Genomic DNA, 18359 nt, shown 5'->3' with positions numbered 1-18359 from the left:
TAGATGAACTGCGGCGATCTCTTTGGGCAAAACGATTTTTATCTGGGTGAGGTCATTTTTATTTTGGTGAGGTCGCCGTACATGACGTCAGACATTTCCGTTTGAGAGAACACCGTGTGGGATTTTGGTATCATTTCACGTATATCACACACCTCAGCTATCTGTCCAGATCAGTGGATTAGTGGTTATAGTCAGACAGAAGGTGGTGTAGCCACGCAGTGTTTTGAAAGGTTACAGGGCTAGCGGGTTTGTAAATGCCACTTAGTCTAGCCCACCAAAATAAGTAGTACCGTAGTGGCCTTAATAAAAAATATTTTATTACATATAGTATACTGGCGAGGGTGCATGAATTTTACCACGGGGAGGTGGGGGGGGGGGGTGTCTAGACTGTGGCGACCGAAGTTAGTAGGGAGTCAAGTTATGCTTCCCCGGAAAATATATTGAGAAAAAAGAAAATCTGCTTGAGCAGGGATAATATACAAGTATATAAAAGGCTTGGACATCTAACTTAAGTTATTTAACTTATGAGGCCCTCCTATTTTCTATTTACGATATATAATATCGGGGACTGTAACTATTAAAAAACCCCAAAAATATAGATATTCAAAACCAGATAAATACAAGGGGGAAAAAACCCCAACATAAAGTGAAAGAAGAAAGAAAACAAGGAAATTAATGTTATTAATTTTCTACTCGGACAGCCCAACATTGATAATTGGCCAAACTAAGTTGTTAAAACTCGCTCTAGGTGACAACCAGAACTGGATGGAAGCCGGTACCGGGATGCAAACTCAGTACCTACCAGACTTAAGACCACCACAACATCGAACCCGATGGTGAAACAATCGGTTTCAGGTTAACATCTAGATCTATCATAAAGCAACCAGTTTCGGTACAACTATTTGTATTGAATGATGTGGCTTTTGCGTCCGGATCATCACGGTGAATCAGCCAATCAGATGGCTTTAAATCGATATCCTACAAATGTAGTCTTCGATGTGCGCGGTTTTTCACCAACAACCACCCCGCTCAGGCTATGGAAACATTGCTAGGTTTAGTAACAGCCATAGAATTTTATTATTATTATTATTGCATCCATTTGCTGCATTCCGCTCCCGCTCCGCAATCCAAAATAGCTAACATGAAAAACGACCCAAATAGCAAAACCCCAGTATGTTCCCTCTTTCCAACACCTATTTTCTGCACAAATTTTAGTTCATGATAACAAAATATGTTTAAATGTCTATATTGAGCAGATAGCAGGTAGATTAATTGCAAAGTGCCATGCTTTTTAAATATCGGAACCTATATGTGACACTATTAATATTAAATTTTACCACAATTTGTAATCTTTTTAACATAATTATCACCTTTAGGTAGCACATTGTACCAAAGAAGAATGTTTCGTGTCAAAGTTGGAGGTGCAGCATATTAAGAAATAAAAGCAGCTGCGGCTCTAATTGGTAGTAATTATTTCTATGTAGGCTAACATTGATTAGTTGTGGAGGGTACCCCCAAAAATGGAACTTCAAGTTTCAGCAAAAATTAGTTGCTAGTAAAACATTAATCAAATCTCATAAATGGTATGTGACCACCTATTTTCTTGCAGGTAGATTAAATGTCAGATGGCACCTTCGTGTACTGCCTAGGTGATAAGCTGCTTATATATAACTTTCATTAGTAAACGTTGACATTATCAGCAATAGAAATAGGTTTGGTACATTGGAACCTCCATGACCTCCGACGCCCGATGATGGAATCTCGGTAAATTCAGACGCATGTTTCGATGTATCTGGGTTTATCGAGACAAACTAACTGTTTGCGATGAAATATAATAATTATTTTAACGTATTTATCGGTTTTTCAAATAAGACTTAAAATGTCACGAAGCATAAAGTAAACAATCTTCAAATGATTAATGAATTATTTGCGCGCATACTGGTTACGCGGACTTCGACGCATAAATGAAATGCTCCGCCACGTGCATCCGAGAAACCATAATAAATTTTTTACTGCCGATAATGTTAACATTTTATAAAATACATTTCAACCGGAGGGCAAAGATATGTTTGCTTTCTCCCACCTTCAAACCCTATAACGTTCATGTTAATAATGAATACTGTTAAACCATCAATTTCTTTTTTTTTCCTTTTTCTGTCCTTTCAGTTTATTCAATTGTTTTTCAATTCATTTATTGAAAATTAGTCGCCATTATGGTACAATTTAATGTTTGTAGGCCTAATTAGGAGAGGTCCTCGTAAGTGGGATAACTTGTGCAATATGCAATAAAATATGTTTTCAATAACCCCCTTGAATTTTATATATCACATTATTAATGTATTTCATGCACCAATTATCTTGGAACAATGACGAAAAAAAACCCATATGAAGGAAGGAAATCATTTATTTAACGACCCTCAATACATTTTATTTTCCGTTATATGGCATCAGACATATGGTCAAGGACCACACAGATATTGAAGGAGGAAACCCACTGTCGCCACTTCATGGGCTACTCTTTTTCGATTGGCAGCAAGGGATCTTTTATATGCACCATCCCATAGACAGGATAGCACATACCACGGCCTTTGATGTACCAGTCGTGGTGATACGTTCGAGTAAAAACGACCACTCACGATACCCAAGTGATAATTTTCTTTTCTCTGGGACTACGTAATTAGTCAGTTTTGTGATTTTAGATGGGAAAGTCTACTTAATCAAGGGTTTTACAGAATTACTTACAGTAATAAAGCTGGTAAAGTCCATTACGATTTGAGGTTATCACACAATACCCTGTGTGATCTTAATAAAAGAGGCACGTCTTTTTAGTGTGTCTAGACACAGTGTCTAGGGACCGTCTAAATATACACCTGCCAATCAAGAACCACAGGTACAGGCCATGGAAAGAAAAGACCAATTAAGCAAGAAAACACTCAAACTATTATTTTAGTACGTGGGTTAATTTATATACAAAATATAATACAGTTATTTCAACACTTTGACAATGGTGGTTTATTTTGTATTGAAAAATAAACCACATATACACGTTGCTGTGTTACTGGGGTAGATATCATTACAGAACATTGCGATGCATCCTCAAAAATCAGGTATGTTTTGTTTCTTCAGTTTGAAGACCAATTCCTGACGTGACACGTTAGGTATTACGTAACCACCAGCTCGCCAGAGGGCGTATTCACTGGGATGGTACAAAATGGCTGCGCCCATTATAAATAACAGCCGTCACATTTAACCGTTTAATTAACTATACGATTATACTTGTTGATATTAAGCAATAATGTGCATTATGTATCGTTGAATGTGCACACCAGTCCAAAAGCCGTGCTTTAACATTCCTTTTTTTTTTGCCACAACATGTCCCCCCCCCCCCCCCCAAAAAAAAAAGAAAGAAAAAAAAAAAGGTATGCCCCCCCCCCCCCCCCCCCCCCCCCTTTGCATGTTTTGACACATGATCCATGTCCACGCATATGCATCAAGACAGTAAAACATACAATAAAACTGTGATAGCTCACATTTAATCTACCTACAAAAATGTGTCGGGATTCCATGACATTTAAGAAATTAAATTAATGTTTTTCATTAGCAACACTAAATATTGAAAATCGCAATTTCATTTTGGCGGTAGACCTGCCATGCAATTATTTTTACCATTAGTGTATAACAACTGTATACTAAATAAAAGTGTATTAATTTACTGGCAATGAATAATAGTATTTGCACAAATGACCAATGTTACATTATTGGTTCCAATCAGAACCGCAAGTCCATAAATATTTGACACTGCATCTCGAAGTTTGACACAACCACAACGGAACTATCTGATTTGGTACACTGCAACCTGTTAATCAGGCAAAGGTTTTCGTAGACCGATCTGTTTTATTAACGAAAAGCGTAACATAAGTGTACTTTTCAGTGTAGGAAAATGTGAACGTGAAGTAGTTTTGGTAGCTTTTAATTTACATAAACTATAATTTATTCTAGAAAACAACAATGTTTCCAGGATGGCAACAGCCCATGGGCACATTCGTAAATCCTGCAATGCAATATCAACAACAACAACAACAACAGCAGCAGCAACAGATGTATCCCGCTCAAGCTGGTCAAATGTATCAGTGGTATTATCAACAACAGGGACAATGGCCAAGGCAAATGGTGGGCCAAATGCCAGTTGTTGGACAACCTCCAGTTCCCCCAACTCCATCTGTACAACCACCACTGCCTCCCTCAACTTCTGCTGGAGAAGATAATTCTTCGGCAGTTAGTGTTAACCCTGCTCCTCCACAGCCTCCATCTGATGTGAAACCCCCATTGCCACCTGAACCCCCACCAGCCACCGAGGAAGGAGGCCAGGCGGCTACAGAAACGGACAAACAGGTATTGGAAAGACTTCCTTATCTCTCCCCCACCCCTATTTGGGGTATTGAATTAGCCATATCAACTGGTAGTTCGAGAACTAGACGGACATTTGGACATAAATACACTTATTACAGTCGGTGACCAAGCTATATATAATTTTTTGGCAATTGCCGACCACCAAAATGTAGTCAAAGATTTCCGCTCTAATACCACAACAATCCAATGTTTGACGTGAAATACATTTACATCGATTATTTTCGAGTTCCGGAAAGAGTTCGACCCGTACCCCTCTAAAAAGGCTGTAAAGACTCAGATATTAATCACTAATACGAACTCATGCCCGAGTTCCTTGATTAAAAAAATTTCAGATATTAATCACTAATACACACACTACAGAAAGAAACACGACAGCACCCACATTCAGCCGACCTATATCATGACGTGTCACATGATCGCCCACTCAGCCATTCTGTCTTCCAGGGGCCGTCTCATACAACAATACGAGAAGTGCCTGACAATCACCCAAAAAAGTTTATTTTGTGTAACAACGCCACTAGAGCACATTGATTCATTAATCATCGGCTATTGGATGTCAAATATTTGGTAATTTTATCACTCTGTTAGAGAGGAAACCCTCTACATTTTATCATTAGTAGCAAGTAATCTTTTTATATGCACCATCCCACAGACAGGATAAAATAAAGATTTAGTCCCATAATGCCTCATTCTGTCTTCTGTGCTATGTTTCTTCCAAAAGCAGCATCAAAAGCACCCTTGTGGTGGAAATTTTACACAGAATAGTCAAAATGTCTAATTTTCAAAGGCAAAACATTGTGATACTGGATTACGGAATATAAACATTATGTTGGTTTTATAGAACAAATTGTTTTTAAAAAGTATTGTATATATAACTATTGCTAACCCTAACCCTAACATTCAACTAATTCTAACAAATATTTCTTTAAAATTGTTTGGGGGAGCGGGAGGGAATAAGAACGACTTGCCCAGGTATTGATGAAATACTTCCGAATCCAACAGATGTTTAAATGCTGCATGTTTGTAAATGGCACGTTTGAGACGGGTCACTGTGTTTGAGAAATTTGAGTGCTGGACCTCGTAGAAGCTTTGGATAGTTTCCAATACAGTTGATACTTTTCACTACCCGGAACCGAGGCCTAGTGGATTTGTCGAACCCTCCTTTTGCAGTGTGTTCACATAATGGATTACATTTTAAAGGAAATGGGTTATCTGAATTTCACTTTGCTTAATATTTAAATTCTTAGAGGCCTGCAGGACTGATTATATTCGGTTTATGTGTATTAATATAACTAACGTGCACTTGTAGTGTTAAAACATGTCAGTTTTTTTAATTTTCAATGTACTATGTCTGAAATGCACACATTTTAATCTGATGTCACAGACTTTTAGTTTAATTGTTAGAGTTCTAGTGATCTCGCTGGATAAAAATTAAAAGGGTGTTTGTGTGCTCCTCGCCCCTAAAAAACCCCAACCACTCCTTTCAAACAAACAAACATTTGAAATATTGGAATGACTTTCCTTTGGCACTGTCACTAACCCTAACTATTTTTATTTTTTAATTTTTTATTTATTTATCCCAGTGCCCCCTTTCCTTTCTCTCCTTTGAATTCCATCTCATTTCTTCCCGATCTGGCAACTCCTATCTTTCAACTTCTTTCGCTGTCCACCTCCACATCCCAGTCCTTGTCTCTCCAACCGCAACATGTGCTTGTCACTTGTGGCTATCTGTGCCACACACCTGTTCCCCATCAGCTTTTAGCTGTGGGCTTAGTCTGACCACTTCGGGAGTGTTCAGTAGTTACTTCTGGCATTGTTAAGAGGCACTTATAACCACCTGCTATGCACCCCTACTACCGGCGGTCGTTAGTTAGTGCCGTGGGTCAGACCAGCTTTATTAGCGGCAGAGGACGAGGATGCCAGGTGGGTGCAGGGATATACACAGAGACTGCACCCGTGGAGGAAGATGAGACAGGTAGGCGATGGTGTGGACAGCTCAGAAGACAGAGTCGGAGGAAATTGACAGAAAGGGTCGAAACAGATTGAAATCGTGGGAGAAATTGGAAAGTTTTTTTATATTAAGATAATGAGAATGATAGGCAGAGGGTGATAGATGAGAAAGATGAATGAATGTGTGAGCCAGCTTTGACGGGATTACCCTAACTATTTATGATAAGTATTTATAATGTAATTGTTCTTTATACGTGACGGTGCCAAAGGAAAGTCATACCGAAATATTTGTTACCATATATCGTTGTGTAATACATGTAGCCGACTGTGAATAGGCTGACCTTCTATTTTGACCCTGGTACAAAAATAAGCTGACTCAAGTTGAACCAAACTACTGAGATAATATCAGCCATTTTGTTCAAGGGTATTCATTTTGGTGAACTGATGAAAGTACAAATATAAAATTTTAGTGTTCTCAGTAGTCCATTTCAGGGGCGATTCAGGGGGCTGTTGTGCCCCCTTTTTCATGTTTTGCCACTCCCCTTTCACATTTTGTCGCCCATTGTTTATTTTGCTTAGCCCCTTTTTATTTTTCCACATCCTACTACATTTTACAACACCTAGCTCCACTATTTTAAGTGCAAACCTTTTCACCCTGAACAAAATTTATCTGTCAAATAAACTAGTCGCGGTAGATACAGAAGAGCAACTCACAAAAACTTCAGTACCTTACCATTAAATAATTTAACAGTATTTTTAACAGCCTCTATTGTATTTCATACCAGTATCAATTTGTCCATTTGTTACACACCAGTATCCATAAAAATTTGTCTGTTTGGTACACAAATAAAATTTATATTTTATTTGAGCAATGAAAACATTTTATTTTTATCATTTTGGCAATTGCCAGCTGAAAAAAACACTTAATTGTTGCCAATTGTCATTCTGTCTTTTTTTTACCCACTGACTCTTGTTTATTTTTTTTCAATTGCAGATTTAATTTTTTCGCAACTGATGATTTTTACTTACTGTCATTTGTTTATTCTGCAAACTTCATTTAGAAAAATAACGAAAGTGGTATAGTCACGTGTTTATCATTAAAGGTGAATTTTAAAGATGTTATCGACTAACAGACGTTTTGACGACTATAAGTACATATCAAATATATTTTTCTGCATAAAATATTAGTGGCTGTATATTAAACGTGTTTTAGATCGCTCTAGTATTTGTACTAGATTAAATTTTATTTTATTTCTTAAAAAAGATTTTTTCGTACATACGAAATTATTTGAAGACAAAATCCAGTTAGGTCTTCTTATAAATATTAAGATGATCATAAACACATTGAATATACAGACACTGATGTTCCAAACAAATTTTTTTATTTAATACGTAAGTTTAATCTTGGAAGTATTTTGTTAGTCGGAAACATCTTACAATGCAGCAAACTCGGGAATGTCCCTTTAAAATCATTTATCTTGAGTGCCATATAACATATACATCACTCTTACAGAAGAAAAATTACTTTGATCAAATTGCGGTATCAATGCGATTGATTCATTCGAAGAGGATAGAAATAAACAAACGGAAAATGTTATATATATTGTTTTAAGTGATTCCCTAAGGGGCCATCCATAATTTTCAACATTTTCACGAGCGTACAAACCGTACACTTTTGACCATCCCCCTCCCCCACCTAAAAGTGTACATCCCCAAATGAAAAATGTTGATCGACATTTTCATTTAAAAAAAATATGTATGCTGGCCCCTTAACCCCCTCCCCCCACGTATATGGTTTGTACGCTCATGACAATGTTGAAAATTATGGACAGCCCCTAATGTGGGATATCATTATTGTGTTGTTTTATTTTCATCATCTTCAAATGATTCGATAGCACAACTTTTGTTTTTATAAAGGCATTATTTAGCAGCCAAGAGAGATAATTCAATTTAATTGTAATGATGATCACTATCCATATCCAGTGTTTCTGCCAGAATTTTTTTTTTGGGTATGGAACTATGGAAGTGAATGCAACCACATTCAACGAGAGGCCTCACCCAGAAAGAAAATGGGTTACGTTTAGGGTTAGGGTTAAGAAAATAATACATTAATGATAAAGAGTAATTAATTTTGTCAAAAGGTTAACTTAAAAAAAAAAAAAAAAAAATCTGGGTATGGCGCCATACCCATTTTACCCTCTGGCAGAAACCCTGCATATCCCTAACAAAATGAAAAATTTCTAATCTTTTATTAGGAAAATTTTCAGAATAAACAAATTAGTAAAGAATAAGTAAAAATTATCAAGTATCACAAATTTTATCTGTAAATGATAAAAAACATATCAGACATTGTATGTAAAAGACTGACCGTTCTGATCATGTGACAAATTTGGCACCAAATAAGTGATTTTAGCCTGAGATTGCCAACAAGTTAAAAAATAAAATTAGCGTTTTTATTGCTCAAATAAAATTTAACTTTTATTGTGTATATCAAACAAACGGATACTTGTATGGTACAAAAGAGTGGCTGACATGTTTTTGTCAGTGTTGCTTTTTTGTATGTATGCTGCCATTAATACTAGTGTTATATTATACAACCCCTGCAATTGCCTGCAGCAGTCGGCAGTGCCATGGAGATTGCCACAGAGTTTTTCGTTCTCTGCATGTAGCATTTATTTTTCCGTGCACTATATTTTCGATTTTTTTCCAAGATGTATTTTTCCCCGTATTGTTAAAAATAAAATATACTTTGTGAACTGAAAACAGATTAAAAGTATATATTAAAACAGTTACTGCACTGTTATTACTAAGTATCTGAATCTCAGCATCATTGGGCATTATTGTAAATACATATATGTAAATCACCAGCATTAAGTAAGTATCAACATTGAAGTCTGTTGACTGTTCATAGCACGTGCATTGCAGGGACCACTGGATTGAACCGTGGCTATGGTGCATTACTGGTCTTTATTTTCAGTAAAATGTTTAACATACACTCACTTGTGCCTGACCAGCCTGATGATGAGATTGTTGTAGAAATACAAATATAGAGAGAGATTGTTCTAATAGTTTAATCAAAATTTCTCCATCATTTATATTGGCAAAATATAATACCCTTTTCTGGTGCTGAGTGGCCTAATAAAAAAAAAAAAAAACCCAAACTTTACCATTTACTTGGGCTTGAAAGGGGGACAGAAATTATGCTATGCTATGTGCAGTTACTGACATGTAAGTTTAATTTTAGGAGTAATTAAGTCTGTGGCATCGGATTTTGGAAAATCAGCATATTTTATACACAGAAAAATTTGATTAAGAACTAAACTTTAATAGCTTCCACTGGTATGACTGTCAAACAGATAACAACTTCTTGTGTTTAATAGACCTCTTTCACATTCCACACCACAACTGGTATGTGCTATTCTGTCTGTGGGATGGTGTATATTAAAGATCCCTTGCTGCTAATCAAAAAGAGTAGCCCATGAAGTGGTGACAGCGGGTTTCATATCTCAATATCTGTATGGTCCTTAACCATATGTCTGACTCCATATAACTGTAAATAAAATGTGTTGAGTGCATCGTTAAACAACACCCCCCCCCCCCCCCCCCCCCCCCCCAATAATGGTAAGTGGCTTACTAAACAATCATTTAAACTGCATTATAAAGCTTGTGGACAGATGTGAAAAGTGTTTGGAGAAACAAGGCTTAAAGAGATCTACATTGAAAAATATTACTAAAAGTTTTGTTTATTTTCATTTTCAAGATTTAATAATATATAAAAAAATTGCAATTGCTTTTTAAATAACCCTCGTTCACATACAAGTATCAATACAATGAGAACAGTGGTATGAATTAATAACAAAGTATTTGTACATGTAGGTCTGTGAAAGGATTTTAAGGTAGTAATAATAATGAAAATATCCTCTAAAAATTAGTTTTTGTTTAACGATACCACTAGAGTACATTGATTAATGATTGTAAACTGATGGCGAGTGTGTCCTGTATTGTGACTGGTTAATTACATTGTTTTTCCAGGATCAAATGAAAATAACATTAAAAAGTGACTCATTAGCAATTGACTGGCCTCGGTGGCATCGTGGTAGGCCATCGGTCTACAGGCTGGTAGGTACTGGGTTCGGATCCCAGTCGAGGCATGGGATTTTTAATCCAGATACAGACTCCAAACCCTGAGTGAGTGCTCCGCAAGGCTCAATGGGTAGGTGTAATCCACTTGCACCGACCAGTGATCCATAAATGGTTCCACAAAGGCCATGGTTTGTGCTATCCTGCCTGTGGGAAGTGCAAATACAAGATCCCTTGCTGCTGATCGGAAGAGTAGCCCATGTAGTGGCAACAGCGGGTTTCCTCTCAAAATTATGTGGTCCTTAAATATATGTCTGACGCCATATAACCGTTAAGTAAAATGTGTTGAGTGCGTCGTTAAATAAAACATTTCTTTCATTAGCAATTGGAACAGGCCAAGTTGATGGTTCAAGGGTCTACAGTTAGATTGTAGCCTGGTATATTTTTAAAGAAATACCAAATATACAGTTAGTTCCATAGAAAAACGATTCAGTTTACAGTTGACATAATCATATGGAGATTTTAGATTTGCAGGTTTTGTTGTCTATTTGATGCCCGCAAATGTTTTATTTTTAACCTCAGGCTGACGCCTTCGGTCAAAAATGACATTTGCATGATCAAATAGACAATAACACCCGCTTATCTAAAAACTCCATATGGTTATCTCCTAATCTTCAGTTATTGAATATCAAACATTTGAATTTCCATGCTTAGTGAAATTATTTAAAGCCTCTTTGGTTGCTTGTTCACAGGGCCTTGTGTCGAAGGATGATTTGGAAGATGAAAAGCTTGCCCAGTTGAAGATGCAGGCTCAGCAGTGGCAGCAGATCCAGCAACAGGTCCAGCCAAGCTCTTGGTCTGCAGCACAGCCCCCAACACCTGTGTATTCTGGGCAGTCAGGTATACATGCAATTACAACATACATATATAATTTAAATTTTTATAACTGGGGGTAAAGTATTTTATGACATTAAGCCATTTGTTTTTGTTTCTTACACACCCGTTGGTGAGAACACCATGTGTTATTTATGATTACACGTACTTGTTAACACATGTGTTAACAATTTTAAGACATACGACTGGCTGCTCCAGGTCACCAATGCCATACGTCCAATAAAAACCCAGCCGTTAACCTGACAATCATGGGTCTGTGACGCGTAAGTCGGCTACAAGTGCAACGGCTGTAAATAACTTTTAGTCGAAAAAGATGTTAAAATTTGCTTAAAACCTGGTTTTTGAGGATATGTAAGAAATAGAATAATACATTCGTGTCCGTTGGATACCACTTATCTCACAACTCATTGTTTAAAAATGTATCAAACTTTCTTTCGTTCGTTAGATACATTTCAAAACGATTCGTGAGATAAATGGTATCTAACGGCCACTCCTGTATTATTCTCTGTTTATTATCATTTTGCTACATTTACATCTATGTATATTTCTAACAAGAAAACTTCTTCACCTGTTTGTGTAAAATCTAATATATATATATTTAAGTCACTGAAAAATCTGTCATATCTTGTTTATGTATTATTACATGAGTATTTAAAAAAAAAAAAAAAATGAGGGGATGGTAGTTGATAGGGTTTTGGGTTTTCTTTTACTTACTGTTACTGGATTTTTATATTTTTTTATTGCAGCATCACCTGAATATGAAGCTATTTTAACAGAAGAGAAAGAATTTAGTAATCAGTATCAGCAGTGGAAGGAACAGTACGATACCTGGAAGGAACAAAATAAAGGTAATTTAAATTAAAGCTTGATTGATATGTTGCATGCTTTTATGGTATGTATATGAAGAGTTCAGGTGCAAAAACTGATAAATGCCATTTTTTCCAAGAATTTACTCCTACTATCAAGGTGTTATGTTCTGATTTTTACACTTGTTTTTTCAAATTCTGTCCTTTATTTACTTTACTTATTTCAAAGATCACCCATTGTGAACTTGATATGTTTTACATAAAAAACATAACCAAAAAACCTCTTTTGCAGAAAATTACTAAAATGGATTTATCGGTTTTTGCATCTGAACTCTTCATTCATTCATTCATTCATATATATCAGGGGTTCCCCCAGGGCCGTTAGGCGTAGCGGCCCGACACGCCTTGGTCCGTAAAGTAAGCACTTTGATGGTGTGGAAGCGCTTTAAATCAATTGCCGCTATGCCTTGATTTGAAGTGCTTTAGAAATTATTTTTTCACAAGTACGAGTGTGGCAGTCAACTACCTCTTGCAAACAACTTGTGTACCAGTATATCAAGCACACCTAATTATTATGACAGGTAAAACACTTCCTAAATACCTAACAATGGACCACAACTGGTGTTTAGTAATTTTACCACATCTACTGGGACCGCTAATCCATCAGGAAGGCGCTTACGCATAAGGGTATTCCCGTGCTGAGCAATCAAGCTTCAAGGCCGATCAAAGAAGATGCCCATTGACAGAATCAACTGTACCATTTAACTGAATAAACGATAGATGAAGCACTTTTTAAAAGTACAGTTAAGTTGGCAATCAATCATTTCTATCCTAATACCCCCTTCCCAAAACTCCCACACACTGAAAACATCCACGGCTCGTGCTGTCGGTAGCCAGATTAGCCATTGGCTAATTAAAAATTATTTTAAAAAAAATGGCTAATGAAATTTGCAAGTGGCTAAAAATTTTGCGAAATCATTTTCTATCTTCTGATGTGAACAAACAGTTACATAATCTATCCGACAGCTCAAACATAATAATAATACCAAATATTCAATTAGCTTAATAGCGATCTCGCGACCGGTAACGAGAAAATCCAGAATACAGCGTAGGCCTTATGATGTTTGTTTATTTTAATAATCACTGTTATTAATTTTAACCGCATGCATTCGACATGTATGACAGCAATGTGACGGTAATTCAATGTCTGGAAGATCTGTAACTTGTTATTTTAACTTTGTAAAGTCTTTGAACCAAAGTAATAAAAACAAACCGACAATGTGTGTCAATTTGAATACACATGCCAGTTCAGGGCCAAAAGACATGTAGGCGATCCCAAGAGCTTCACGTTAAACCAAATGGACACGATGGACACCAATCAAATAGTTCACGAATGTTAGGAAGAACGTTCTTTGGCTGAACCGAGGAAAGCTCTCGAAGCGAATATACGTCACGCTTCAGAGTCAGCTGACACCCATGTGTCAAGAGGCTTCGTTGCGACACTGAACAATACGATTACACAGAAGTAAATCTTGATGTAAATTTGTAGAAAAATAATAGTTGTTTGCATCAATGAATACCTGACGGCAGTTTAATTTATTTCCTTTGTCTTTGTTAATTTTGTACCTATGGTCGAGAGATTGTGATCGCGGGAAATGAACATGCATTATTTATACAAATTGCAGTTAAACGTACACTGAATTAGCTTACAATAATCATATTTGTTAGATAATGTTAGATATATATTTGTATGACATTTAATAAATTAGCTGGATTTTAAAAAGAGCGTAAATTTTAATTTTATTAACGTTTTTTTAATTATTATTATTATACATATTTTTTTATATATACATGGAATATACTGTGAAGTCAGCATTCTTAGCCCAGGTATTTTACAAGCAGAAATCACAACAAGCATTTAACACGATGCTGAAATCAACAGCAACAACATGGCACAAATTATAAAATTGTTGGGGGTGGGGAATTGATGGGTTACTTTAAAAAAAAGAGCAGGATTGAAGGCAGACACTTAACTGTTTTCAACCCACTACCCAACTTAGTTTGGCTTGATTTGTGTTATACTGATGCTAAAAATGTAAGTGCCTTAAAACAATCCCGGGGAAAGGCCTGTACATGTATATATATATGACTTCACTTTATGATATTGACCTCATGTGAGGCCTGTGTGTATGTTTATATATATATATATATATATTTTTTTTTTTTTATTATTATTATTATTAGATATTTTAGAAACAAAATTAACTGTCTCTGCCTGTATGGAATTAGAGGGTTTTGACCAGTTATTGGTTATAACCACTTATAAATTGCATTTAATTGAATTTAAAGACTGTCTAATGAGAGCTCAATACAACATTGTATGGATATTCTTTGAATAAGCATAACCCTTTGTACTCATTTAAAATCCAAATTAGCCATAACTTACTGTCAAAACCTTTTGTATGTTTCATTACATTACAACTCTGTCGGTCAGTGCAGTACAAAACTCAATCAATTTGAAATTTCAAGCATCACTATCAACCCTGGCAAAATATATAACACGGGGGGGGGGGGGGGGATATTTGCCGTGGCAGTTTTGCAGCTAATGTGTAAGAGATTAGTTTAATTTATCAGTTTAAAAAAAAAAACTAAAAAAACGAACTAATAAGTGACAGCAAATTTAAAGATCCACATAAATACAGCAGTTTTATTTTGTTAATACCACAGCAATCTCCATGACATTACCAATTGCCATGGTTAATTGCCAGAGTTACACTACTACACTAGATCATGCATAATAAGCTATATGGCATAGGTTACTATTTTAGTCACCTTACATAAAATTGCTGTAGAAAAATTACATGTATTTTGTAATAATTTGCTGAATTTTTAGACCACCCCAACAAAGATCAGTTTAAGCAATATGAGCAACAATGGCAACTTTATGAGCAACAGATGGAAACCCGCAAGAATGATATTCAAACTCGGAAAACAGAAATACTTTCTAGAATGAATGTACAGACTGTTGCTGGACAACATTCAAGTCAGTCTAGCCACATAGGACCATATGTTAGTCAACCTCCTACCAGGTACCCAATTCCTCCAAATCAAGCAGCAGCAGCAGAACCGCATGTTAGCCTGACTGGGCCTGGTCAATTCACAGGGCCAGATCAGTTTTCAGGTCAACAAGGACAATATCCAGGACCTCATGGACAGTTTTCCGGGCCACCAGGTCAGTATTCAGGTTCAGCAGGTCAGTATTCAGGGCCACCAGGACAGTTGTCAGATTCTCAACCGTCATTATCGCAAGACACGACTATTATGAGTTCAGATGTTGTCCCTCCTATGAAAGAAACCAATGAGTATGCAAAGCCTGGCATTGAAAAGGAATCGGATATACCAGAACATGATAATTATTCCGAATCTCGGGATTCATACACTGCAGGTGACATGGGTGGATCTTCAGGTCAACAAGGATTTCATGGTCAAAGGTTCCCACCACCTCAGCAAAGATTTCAAGGCCCTCCTCATTCATATGGTGGCCCCAGAGGATTTGGTGGTCCACCACCAAGATTTCAAGGTAGAGGTCCTACCCCTGGAAACCAGAGATTTCCTGGGCCAAATGAATTTCAAGGACCAGGTAATAGGTTTGAAAAACCACCAGGTAATGGAAATTATGGTGAAAATGAAGGATTTGATGACCAGCAAGATAAGAGTGAATATATGTATGAAAAAAAAGAATATTTTCAAGAAGAAGCAGAAGTGCCAGCTGAAGAAGAATATGGAAAGAAATCTTTAATGGGACCTGGGCCGCGATTTCCAACATCACAAGGTGCAAGATTTCAAGGACCAATGGGTCCAAGATTTCCGGGACAATCTGGTCCAAGATTTCCAGCACAGTCTGGTCCAAGATTTTCAGGACAGTACGATTCACGATTTTCAGGACCCCGGGGCCCAAGATTTTCGGGTCAGCCACAACATCCAAATCAGAACAAGCAGTTTGGTGAACAACCAGGTCGTGGTCCTTTTAGTGATATGCATAGACCTCCGGGACCAGGTCAGGGTTCCAAGTTTCAGGAATCTTTCGAAGGTGAGAATGAGCCTGACAATGATTACATGGAACTTGATGATGATAGTAAAAACGATGACGAGCCTGTATCCCATCAGGGTTTCATGGGACCAAGAGGCCCTCACTTTGGTAATAGATTCATGACACCTCGTGGTGGATTTGATAACCAAGGTGGTCGGGGCATGATGCGAGGTGGACCAAGAATGATGGGCCCTCGTCCACCACCTAAAGGTCCTATTTCCTTGTTGGATATTCGGTTTGATAAGCCCCCTTCTATTGCCTGCCTTAGTTCTGATAAGAATGAAGATGAAGAGGAGGATGAAAATGCAGAGGATGTTAAGGAACCTCCAAGTGAATTACCAGCTCGAGGAGGGTTTGCTAATCGAGGTAGAGGAAGAGGAGGCCCATTTGGTCCTAATAATCGTGGACACCCACCACGTTTTGGAGGACCTGATCAATTGTGAGTATATCATTTTGGATTTAATTTTTACATCATTTAAATTTTTTTAGGGTTGGCAGATCCAAACACATAAATAATGAAAAAAAGGCTTCTTATTTTGCTTCTCCGAATGGTCCACAAATGTTGCAGGGTTCGAACTTAACCATTGCCATAATTGCGATATAAGACCTTTACCGATGACAGTTCTCTGCTGTTGAATAAAACGTATTTCTGTTGGTTGAAGGGATAATTGTTTATTTTTAGTTTTGTGTTTATTTCATGCAAAAGTTACTGTTTTAAAATTGCTGGAGGCAGGCTAAAAAAATACCGTCTGTGAGCATTTTGCAAAAGTTCCTTAGATTACAAATTCTAAGTTTCAGCCCTGAGTTTGCATATAGTTCCAACCAATGATGTGTTTACATGTTTGTGTGTGTGTGTGGTGGGGGGCGGGAGGGGGGCTTAAAGACTTGTAAGTACTATAAGCCACTAGTCAATCCACTGAAAATATTTCCTAATTTCTACACCTATGTAATAGAGATTTACCAAAAGGGAAAAAAACACCACAATCTGAAACTTAAAAATGGCTACTTAGCAGCACTTAGTCGTTTTACAGTACTATTCTTGAATAAATTAATAGTTTAAAGGAAACATGTCACGTAAACCATATTTGGAACCAACCATGTACAATTAATTATAAATTGAATCACCTAAAAAAAAAAATTATAAAAAATTAATTACTTAAAATATCTCCATAAAAGAACCCCAGATACGAGCTCTTAGCGGAAATTGCCGATCTTTAATGAGCAGGGCAATCACGAGGTCCGTGACGTCAGAGACGCGTCGCTTGATCTGAAGCCTTACACTTAAAAGCATTAGTCCGTACCACTCATAAAGAATCTAAGACTTGCACAGCTTACCAAAACAATGAGTGTTCGTTCGCAAAACGTTTTGCCGTATCAATATGAGCTGTTAGTAAATGAAGAAAGACACACATTTACTTACAACAGTGATACTGATGAAAAAACGGATAGCGAGTTGGAGGGTGGAGAAACTGATGGTGCCAGACCAGACCGGTCGACCAATTTACAGCCCGGAGCCCGAAAGTAACCCGGAGACAAAACCAAAACTCGGATGCTAATGCCGAGGTGTATACTGTTCATATTTAGCATAAAGATACACCTCGATATGATGTATTTAAATATGTAAAAAATATAAATGTAGGACAAACATTTTTTGGTGGGTTTTTTTTTTTAGAAAATATCGCATTTTTTATGTTCGGGCTGTACATAATGAAATCTGTATGCACAGTGTAAACAAACGCTCTAATTTACGACAAGGCGCTTCACTTTCATTAACCTGGCTTGTAAAACAACATAAATGACTTGAGAGTATAATCAACTTTTAAACTAAATATATTTCTATTTGCATCAATAGAACGAAATGGGGTTATAGTATTTTTCTCTCATAAAAAAGTAGCATATTATTAGGCCTATTGGTAGGGTGCGTTAGAGTAAAAACGACCACTCACGATACCCAAGTGATAATTTTCTTTTCTTTGGTACTACGTAATTGGTCAGTTTTGTAATTTTAGATGGGAAAGTCTACTTAATCAAGGGTTTTACAGCATTATTTACAGTAATGAAGCAGGGCGGCTGATAATGTCCATTAACATTGTACTATAGTCGCGACAGGTTACGCCACAATACCCTGT

General features: G+C 36.9%; 1 protein-coding gene across 2 annotated transcripts in view; it reads left to right on the top strand.

Annotated features, from left to right (window-relative positions):
* The window catches only part of LOC121371280 (YLP motif-containing protein 1-like), a 69168-nt gene that overhangs the window by 7160 nt on the left and 43649 nt on the right, over positions 1-18359 (top strand). For both annotated transcript variants that reach the window (XM_041497056.1, XM_041497054.1), the window contains exons 2-5: positions 4000-4392; positions 11193-11340; positions 12081-12182; positions 15034-16669. In XM_041497056.1, the coding sequence (XP_041352990.1) occupies positions 4000-4392; positions 11193-11340; positions 12081-12182; positions 15034-16669 (2279 nt within the window). The remainder of the gene's footprint in view (positions 1-3999; positions 4393-11192; positions 11341-12080; positions 12183-15033; positions 16670-18359) is intronic.

Source organism: Gigantopelta aegis, chromosome 4 (assembly GCF_016097555.1).
Source record: "Gigantopelta aegis isolate Gae_Host chromosome 4, Gae_host_genome, whole genome shotgun sequence".
In the NCBI taxonomy this organism is placed as follows: domain Eukaryota; kingdom Metazoa; phylum Mollusca; class Gastropoda; order Neomphalida; family Peltospiridae; genus Gigantopelta; species Gigantopelta aegis.
Note: the sequence above shows the minus strand (reverse complement) of the source record. Positions and strands in the feature narration are given on the sequence as shown.